Genomic DNA, 9,934 nt, shown 5'->3' on the forward strand with positions numbered 1-9,934 from the left:
ATTTCCTTCCTTCCAGTTTAGAAATATACGTTTAATAATTTTCTTCATTAACTTAAGATGCATATGCCTTAATCCATTAAGAGGTTTGCTGTAACCCAAATGTGTATCTTTTTTTCAGGGTAAAAGTTTTTTGTTTTGTTTTTCTGATGTTACCATCACATTCAATATCATACATGGGAGAATATCATGATTTACAAAACCATGGTTATCAACAATGCACAAAGTAGAAAAACGGATTTCCCTGCTACTTAAGAGAAACACTATGCTAAGCCCAGCATATGAATTTTACTGTTTCTTTTAATTTTACTGTTTTCTTTGCACAGAAGCAGATGGTTGGAGCCAATTTTGGATTCTAATCCCCAGTCTCTAAGTGGGGCCTTTCATACTCGAAGAACCAAATTCTCCTTTCTACTACTAAAACATGGTTTCCAGTTATATCTACCCATTATCATTCCTACCCTTCAGTGAACTGAGGCGCAGTTTACATACCACAGCCATTTGAAACCACAGAAATTTGTCCAGCCCCTCTAAGCTTCTACAAAAACACCTCATTTAAACCTGAAAATCCTGCTCAGTAATTCCAAAGCCAATGTAAAGTACTATGAAGCATAAAATATAAAGTTGAACCAAAATATCACATAAAATTTAATAATTGCTAATGTATTTATTACAATTTACAGATTAAATTATATACACAAATAGAATTTTACTATAAAATCCCAACAAACTGGTTAAATTTTACTCATTGGATCTGTAGAAGCCAATTCAGAAGTATTCTAGCCCCCTAAATTCACCTTCCTTAAATTATAAAAAAATAAAATCTGATAGTTTTGATTTCAAGTTAAAGATGAAGAAGTGCTGTTATTACACTCAAAAAAAGGAAATTTTACCTGTCTGTACAAAGCCTTTCACATGCTACATTGATACTTAAAGCACCATTGCAGGACTTTAAATGCAATGTTCGATTAAAATTTCCAAGGATTTTTGTTTTAAGATGGTGGTCTTTGTCCCAACTAGGATTGGAATGAAACGAACAAGAATTGTTCTTCTCCTTCAATCCAACTTAAACATGATCCCTTCTGTCCTTCTCAACACCCTCTGATCACTCTTTTAAAGGAGGGTAGTAAAAGGGAGACTTGTTATCCAAGCTGTTACTCATTTGGTAGTGAGGTTGAGGTTGGAATTCCAAGAGAACAATTTCCCGCAACCCAGTTAATGTAAAATATCCTTCTTTCCAAATCAGCAGAGGTGCTAGATTTCAGAAACACGAAACACAACCTAAATCTGACATAAAGCAGTATACTTCATTCCGGTTTTAAAGGATGCATATGCATTTTCAATAAGCTTTTTTCAACGCAAATAATGCCTTCTTTCCACCTGACACAGCTGGTGCCTGGAACCAACCTAGTTTCATGGTGCTCTGCATTCCCTGTGACTACCTAGAGCGGGGGAGCATGAACACCTTGACTAAGGGCTCTGCAAAAATCTGACCTGATGTTGCTGCACTCTCAGTGTGTTTATGTGAATATATATATTAACGCTGGAGGCAGTTCTTGGAGCAAACCAGATAGAAATAAAATAATGACCAGGTAGATTATTAACTGAGGTAGTAACCCTGCGAGCACGTCTAATGCAAAATCATCCCTACACTGAAACAAGTTCAAAATTAAGAGGTCATCTATTCTACTCGCGTTTTCCATGACGAGAGGCACGTGGAGTAAAAACTGACCATTAAGGAGTTTGTTAACTCTCCCTCAACCTAACAGATGCACGCCAGGTAGAGCTACCTAAATTAACCAAGCACAACCAGTCACTGCAAAAGCTTGGATTCAAAAGCAAATTTTGGGCTCCAGATATTAAGACTTCCTGGTTGTTAAAGCTATAGTTCTTTCCTTTCCTGAAAGTATAGCCCCTGCTTCTCTCCTTACTCCTTCTCTCCTTATTAAAATAGAACACAGTAAACTTGGATACTGACGGAAGTCTCCATTTTACATTTCAAACTGGAAAATTCAGAACTGCCCATTCCCAAGTTTACAGTGTCACCCTGACAGATTTTAAAAGTGACACAGTGCCGAGGCCTGACATTAATAACACTGCTTCTGTTGAGAGCATATACAACAAAACCAAGTTGCTCTGCTGTCTCTTATCTTCTTCCTAGGAGAATTCTAGGCTTTTAGTTTAAAATATATAAATGCCTATGATGTAATTATTACTTTCTGGTCTCTTTTACAACAATTTCCATCTGTTAAAAGATACAAAGAACCATTTACCTAGCGATTACAATAACATATACAGGACCCTCTCCAAAACAGTTTGCACAGAAATTAAATATATTAGATGTTAAAATTTGGCAGAAAGATGCAGCTTTCCTAAAGTAACAGAGTACACACATGTCGATTCTGTGGCAATCCTTGGAAATATCTTAGGTAGAACCTAGCCTAGAAATGAAAACCTACCACATTTTCAGCCCAAGTTATTCTTACAAAGAAAAAAAAAGTGACACAAGATAATGTACTTTAAATTGGTAGCATACACAAGATTATTTTCTTAGCCTTCAGGTAGAAAGGCCAAGTCACTGAAATGAGATAATACAGAGAAAACATAAAAGCCCATTAATTTCAGAATGCTGGAGGGAAAAGCCCTGGCCGGTGTGGCTCAGTTGGTTGGAGTGTCATCCCAGAAGGTGTTGAGTTCAATTCCCCGTCAGGGCACATCCCTAATCCAGGTTGGGGCGAGTATGGGAGGCAACTTATCGATGTTTCTCTTCCTCTCTCTCTCTCTCTCTCTTTCTCTCTCTCTCCCTTCCCCCCCCCCCCCCTTCTCTGAAATCAATGGGGGAAAAATAAAATAAACTGGGGCGGGTGTGGGGTGAAGGAGGAGGCCGTGGGGGAAAAAAGGACAACTGTAATACTTGCAACAATAAAGATAAATTGAAAAAAAATGTTGGAGGGGAAAAAGTAAAAAGAACCCAGTTTTTAGACAGGTACACATAATTTAAATTAAAATATAAAATGGGCTTTGAACCCTATATTGTTTCCCAAGAAAATAAGTTTGGAAAGTGCAAAGTTACACCTTAAGAGGTTCCTTTTTCACCTCAAGAAGCAAACACCATCCCAAAACACATCTGACTAAATAAACAAGGGAAGATTAGAAATCACACCATCTCATCCTTCATTATCAGGGCTTGGCTTCAAACCTAGACATTTCTGAGTGGGATATGTTGCAAAACAATATTAAACAAGGTTGCTGGATCCAAGTTACATATTCTTAAAAAAAAGGACAAAGGACAGCTGCCAATTTTTGTTTTAAAAGAAACCTCTGAAGTAAGAGTTACTTAGTGTATGCTAGGGCTGGAGACAATTACATCATCTGAACATGGCTAGAAAGCATCAAGTCCCTTGAAGCACGTTTCCTGGAGTCTATGAAACATTCTTTCTCTGTGCTCAAATGTCAAGCAATATCCAATAGCGTCTTCTGTTTCTTGAATTCGTTTCTGGAACCTGCATCCATCCCGTGCAAATTCTTCCCATGGTCCTTTGCGATCCTCATCACCACTTATATAATACTCAGTAACTTCTTCAAGGAAGGTTACCTATGAAGACAAAAACTAACTTTAATCACTCTCTAGGATCTTATAATCATCAATGAGGTAATTAACCTTTTATGCTACTAACTCTTTAAGAATATCAAATATCTTACAAGAATATTTGGTCTCAACTCTAAGAGTAAAAAAAATAAAGGCTAGAAGGCATCTGAATAAAAAACAATGGGCAGCCCAAGCCGGTTCGGCTCAGTGGATAGAGTATCAGTCTGCGGACTGAAGGGTTCTGGGTTCGATTCCAGGTCAGGGACATGCCTGGGTTGCAGGCTTGATCCCCAGTAGGGGCATGCAGGAGGCAGCTGATCAATGATTCTCTCTCATCATTAATGTTTCTCTCTCTCTCTCCCTCTCCCTTCCTCTCAGAAATCAATAAAAATATATTTTAAAAAAACAACAACAAACCAATGGGTACCTTGTCATCTACCCTACCCCTTTGTGGTTTTTGATGTTAATAAAATGAATCCAGATGGGGAATTACGATTTTCCTGATGCTATTAATCTTTACTTAGCCGAAACCGGTTTGGCTCAGTGGATAGAGCGTCAGCCTGTGGACTGATTTGAAATAAAGGGTGAAACCCGACTAAGCTCTGAACAAAGAAAATTTATCCACTAGACATTTTTATGAGGATACATAAGAGATAAAGCTTACGGTACAAAACCAGCAACAGTTAACAAACTGAAACACACAAATACCGAACAAAATGATTCTTGATGTTTGTGATTCCATTGCTTCGCGTTATGAGTAGTGCCTGGACCAGAACAGTCATCAGTTTGAAAACAGGCATTGACAAAAAAATTATTCATTTCTGTAGATTCTTTTACATTTTGAAAATGAACTGTATGTTAAAAAACACTGACTTTATAATCATTCAAAGTGTGTATACATTTTTTGGGACACCCTATATACATAAAATTGTGCATACTGTCATACACACGATCACATGTAATGAGTCACAGTCCCCGTTAATCCCTACTTAATTTCCAATAAGTTTCTTTGTAAGATATCAAACCCCAAAAGTAAATAGGTACTTGCTTTTAAAGTATGCTCAATAGTTTCATCAGCTAACCCCACTGTGGCCTACTACTTTCATTCCCTTTACATCAGGCCAATAAATGCCCCCGAGGACAATTAGGAGGTATGGTATGTAAACGCTTACAGATATTGCATTCTAGTGTCACTAATTGTCACTAAGATAAATAATAGCAACATTTAGAGTGTTCACCATATACGAGGCTCTTTTTCAAAGCACTCTACAATTTTTATCTCATTTAATCCTCACATCAACCCTATAGGGTACTATTATACAGATAAGGAAACCAACAAAACAGAAGTTAACTGACTTGTTCAAATCACACAGCTTCTGTGTGGTATAAATAGGACTCAAACCCTGAGTCTGGCTCCACAATCTGTACCATGTTATGCATTTTTAAACTCCTAGATCTAAGTAAGAGCTTCATTTTAAGCACTGGGCACTACTGATTATTCCCATATATCTAAAGAATGGCAAGTAGGCAAAGGCTGTCAAATAATTTAACCACATTTTAGGCATAATCTTTGATAAATGTTGCTTCTAGTTCGGTCAACAGTCTCAAACCTACTTGACTCATTCCATTTTTACTCAATGAGCAGGCTGAAATGAGACATGCAACTGGCCTGACATCCCTGAACAGTAAGAGCTACCATTTAAAGGCAAGACAATGAATTGAGTTTTGTTTACTCATCTCGTTTGAATCATGCAGTAACTCATACAGTATTATTATTATCCCCATAAGATAAATGAGTTATTCAAAGCCAGGAGAGGTCAAGTTACTTCCCAGGTTTGGCTGTATTCCCAAATCTCTTGGCCCTAACCACTCAGAAGCAGGGAACACAGGTCTCCAGGTGGCAAGTGGTCATTCCATTGCCTGGCTATTTCTTACATAATCCACTAAGTAAGTCATTGAGTCAGGGGCCCCTTAAAAAGATAGAGAAAAGCTGTATTATGATGATACAGTAGTGTAAACATTTTTAACATGATTTACTTTGCATCTACAGGTAAGGCATAAGATCATCACATTTTAAAGGTACTTTCTACCCCCAAAATAGTTTCAAAGTATTAAACTAGACCCAATGGGTGAGGGTACTCTCCACTGGAAACTCCCAGATGCTGCAGAATGTGAGGTCAATAATTCATCCACTTCTTTCTCTGTCCAAATAAAGGTACAGGTAACTAAAGAAACTTTTCCTCTACAATAAAAGATATTCTGTGTGTTTGGAGAGGATTTCTCTCCAATTAATAACTTTAGCTGAAAGATAAAATGCTCCATAAAGTTTTACAATTAGACTGGGAATAGGAAGCAACTACTTAAGGTAAACCAAATAAGTGACCATCATTGCTTTACATAATTATTAATGTGTAGTTAGCTAATGACAACTAGTATTGCATTCTTAAAGGCAACACTATTTCCTGTGGGGTTTTTTTTAACAGAATTAAAATCATGTACATGTCACAATTTTTAATACTAAAATTATTTCCTTTCATGGCAAAAAAAAAGGTTAATCTGACTTGCTCCTTGGTCCCACCATTCCTCCGGGTTCGCATAGAAAGGAAGACAGTATGACATACCACATTTAACAACATTTTAAAATTCTGTGGCTATACTAGGGCCTTTCCAATCTCTGGGAAAATTAAATCATGTATACACACGATTTAACTTTCCAGTTCCTTAAAAAAAAAAGTGAAAAGTTGAAAGCCTGTAGGGATATGGCTCCGAGTTGCCAACGAAAATGGCACTTTCCTGCTAACATCTGTACACCGGCATCTCCTATTTGGACAGGAACAATATTCTACTCTTCAAGCATATGCATTGTACTACTATCCCTCCAGGAAAGTCATGCTGCTATATTAACCATATCACAACAGTCTGTACATATTATCAAACAAGTTAAAATAGACAAACAAACCTTTTTTCTCTTGATATGCCTGTGTCCTCCAGAAAGAACCCCACCCGGTACCAAGTCTGGACTTTCACTGTCTTGTCTCTCTAACAGTTGCACCTTACAGGAAAGTAAGGTGTGACACTCAGAAATGGTCACAATGGGCTCAGACGGCCTCTCTGAGTCATGAGAGCCTTTCCAATTTTTCCCTGCTGTTTGAAAAGGAGCCTTAAAATTTAAAAGGTTGTAGGGGTCATCTGAATTACAGAAAGAGTTCCACAGTCTGAGACTCTCTGCTTCATCTGCACTAGATTCCCAGTCATCTTCCGCCCCAGAATTAAGGTCAGGAGACTCAGGAAGGCTTTCCGTCTGGAGAGAATTCTCTAGATCAGACTTGTCAGACAAATCCTTCTCTGAGTCAGAAGGGTCTCCAGGAGCAGTTCTGGCAGCAGTCTGAATCGCTGCTGTAAAGTTCTGGGGATTATAAGGATCTACACTGTGGAAAGAGTTCCAAAGGTGAAGCCCTTCAGAGTCTTGTTCAAGGTCTGATCCTGAGAGTGAGCTGTCACTGTCAAAGCCATCATCCTCCTCGTCCTCATCCCAATCCTCACCTTCTGAATCAGAACTTGTTTCCAGGTCACTGGATGCACCTCCCAAAATGTAATCTATCAATTTGTTGCTACAGGCCGGCCTGGCAGAAACGGGAAGGTCATCTTCTATGTCTGAGAAGTCAACCACACTGATTTGGTCCTCCTCAGGCTCCCTTTCCATAGGTACCTCACAAGACAGACAGCCTTCCAATGGGTCCTGTTTTTCCACGGCAAGAGGAACCTGTTCAGTCAATTCTTTTTTTTCTTCCGTGGGTTCCTGGGCAGTTCCGGGAATGGCTCCAGCAGGAGGAACACACTGTGTCGGACTACCTCCGCAGGGCTTCGGGTCCATCCGGAGAAGGCTGTGTTCCTCCTCCAGGCTATGGTAGCCATGATCTTGGTCAGGGGTGGGTAACGCTTGCCCCTTGCTAGGCTGCTGGAGGAATTCCAGCCGTTTCATGCGAATATGGTGAATTTCTGGCAGGCCTTCTCTCGAAAGCGGTGGACATCCCTGCCAGGAGGAGCAAGTGACCCCTGCACTCAGCGGTTGGGGAGGAGAATGGTCCTCTGGCAGACAGCTGCTCTCTGGGCTTACCGTCTGGAAATCAACTAGCTCGCCACTTCCGAAGAAGTTCTGACAGCTAAGTTCTACCGGGGAAAGGCAGTCCAGATAAGAGGGGTTCAGCAAATAGGAGACGGTGTTGAAACTGCTTACGCGATGAATGTTTTGAAGCCCGGAGGACGAATGGCCAAGGCCTTGGTCAGATAACAGCCGGGCTTTAAGGCTACCCTGCAACAGCTCCACTCTCCACAGCTGCTGCTCAAGGAGAGAAGCGTGGGCCGCGGGGTCCAAGACTCCTCGCTTGGCTTTCAGATCGGGAGACGAGCACTCCCAGTGGATCCCCTCCTCCAGCAGTTCCAGAAGATCGGCAGCTGAGTCGACCGAGGGGTCCAGCCGAAGCGAACTCAGAGATTTCTGCCCCGCGGGGGCGGCCGGCTCCTCCCGGGCCCTCAGGACGCTGTAGCCCGCGGCGAAATCGAGCCACCTGGCCGGAACCATCCCACCGAGAAGCTGGCTCCAAATCAGCAGCTTCTGAAGCAGGATGGGGAGCGGCGCAAAGAGCTGGGAAAGCAGCTTCATCCAGAGGCTAGGCCGAGCCTCAGGCCGGGGAGAGGAAACCGGTTTGGGGTCCCCGGGGTGCTCTGCGGCAGCGCCGGGTGGCGAGCGCCGAGGGAAGAAGGGCAGGTCCGCTCCCGGCTCCATCGCCTCTGCTCCTGGCAGTGTCTCAGCGAGGTGCGCGGCCCGGCAGCTGGATCGGACGGGATCCTGGGAGGCCTACACGGACCCGACCTCGCCTGGTGGCGGAGTCGGCGTCCCAGACCGGTCCCCGGGGCAGCGGAAGAGCCACAGAGGGCAGCGGCCTCGGCCGCAGGCAGCAGACGGCAGTCCGGAAAGGCCGGCGCAGCAAGCGGCGGCGGCGGCGACACCCATCCCGGCGGGAAGGAGGCGTCCTAGTTCGCTCGAGGCACCATACAGAGGCCTCTCGCAGCGAGTCCCCGGAAGGGCTGAGCGGCCCAGCAGACGGATGCGGGGACGAACCCAGCTCAAAATGGCCGCAGGGCCAGCCGGCGGGAACGTGCGGCGGCCGATGTGCCGACCCGTCGCCACGGAACGTCACTCGCAGAGCCCAGCGGGCGGGCCCTTCCGCCTTCTTCCCGGCGGCGGCTGATTGGCCAGGCCCGGGTCCCTGTCGGCTTCCTTACTCTCCCAGCCCGGCTGCTCGCCGGAGGTTGCATCAGCCTGGCCCGGGCTCTGCGCGTGCGCACTCGCTTCCCCGTGGTCTCCTAGGAGACCGCCCCTCCTCCGCCCTCTGGCGAAAGGGAGCGTTTCCAAATAACCCCCGGTTCCCCCGGGGCCCTTTTAAGGGCCTAATGCAGGCACACGTGTGCACACTTAACCTCGACTTGCATATATCCGGCTTCAGTGTTGTTCAGTACTAACTAGAATCTAACACTGTTAGAGATGTATTGACACAGCATTGCCCAACTCTTATTAAACTCAGATCTCAGGTGATGATCAGAGTTTAATAAGAGTTGGGCAATGCTGTGTCAATATATCTCTAACAGTGTTAAGACACGAATAACCTAGTGGTCGGCAAACTCATTAGTCAACAGAGCCAAATATCAACAGTACAACGATTGAAATTTCTTTGGAGAGCCGAAAACCGACTTCTGCGCATGCGCCACGAAGTTTCAATCGCACTGTACGTGCGCGCCCGCCCACAGGTGGTATTTTGTGGAAGAGCCACACTCAAGGGGCCAAAGAGCCACAATGCATTCCTGCCCCCTCAATTTTAGTGTTTCTAAATCATTCGTTAGCTTTGCCTGGAATCCAGATTTAAGGTTTCTCAGCGTCCAACCTACATACTTTCCCCACGAAAATGTGAATTCTTTTTTCTCAAGTAGGTCCCTAGTAGACTTGCCCTTTTCAATGGGACAAACTGAAGTCACAGAGGAGGGAAAAACAGCCTCAGAACTGTTTATCTCTTTAATGCTTCCCGGCAGGCAACGCATTCAAATCATATTTATATCCTGAGCCCGCAGAACTGATACAACATCCAAGGGAGAAAGCAGAGAACATTGTCCTTTGAAAAATATTTTGTCATAATTTTAGCTGCTATATATTTTATTCTTTTGAGTTTGGTCTTAGTTCATTTCCTTATTCCTGCCAAAACGTTTTAATTGACACCCCTAAAGTCAAGTATCTATTACAGAGGGAGGGTAGCAGTTATGACCACTTGGGACAGCAGAAAGCTTTTAGAAGCC

The 9,934-nt window shown here is 43.2% G+C and overlaps 1 protein-coding gene across 1 annotated transcript; it reads right to left on the reverse strand.

Moving 5' to 3' along the window:
* Positions 1–627: 627 nt before the first annotated feature.
* Positions 628–8,812, reverse strand: PPP1R15B (protein phosphatase 1 regulatory subunit 15B). Its single transcript, XM_080648554.1, has 2 exons — positions 6,546–8,812; positions 628–3,592 (listed from the first exon to the last, which is right to left on the reverse strand). The coding sequence occupies exons 1-2, from the start codon at positions 8,370–8,372 to the stop codon at positions 3,380–3,382; spliced, it is 2,040 nt and encodes a 679-aa protein (XP_080504680.1). The 5' UTR covers positions 8,373–8,812; the 3' UTR covers positions 628–3,379.
* Between the last annotated feature and the right edge of the window lie 1,122 nt (positions 8,813–9,934).

The sequence above is a fragment of the Plecotus auritus genome, assembly GCF_963455305.1.
Source record: "Plecotus auritus genome assembly, chromosome: 12".
NCBI classification, from domain to species: Eukaryota; Metazoa; Chordata; class Mammalia; order Chiroptera; family Vespertilionidae; genus Plecotus; species Plecotus auritus.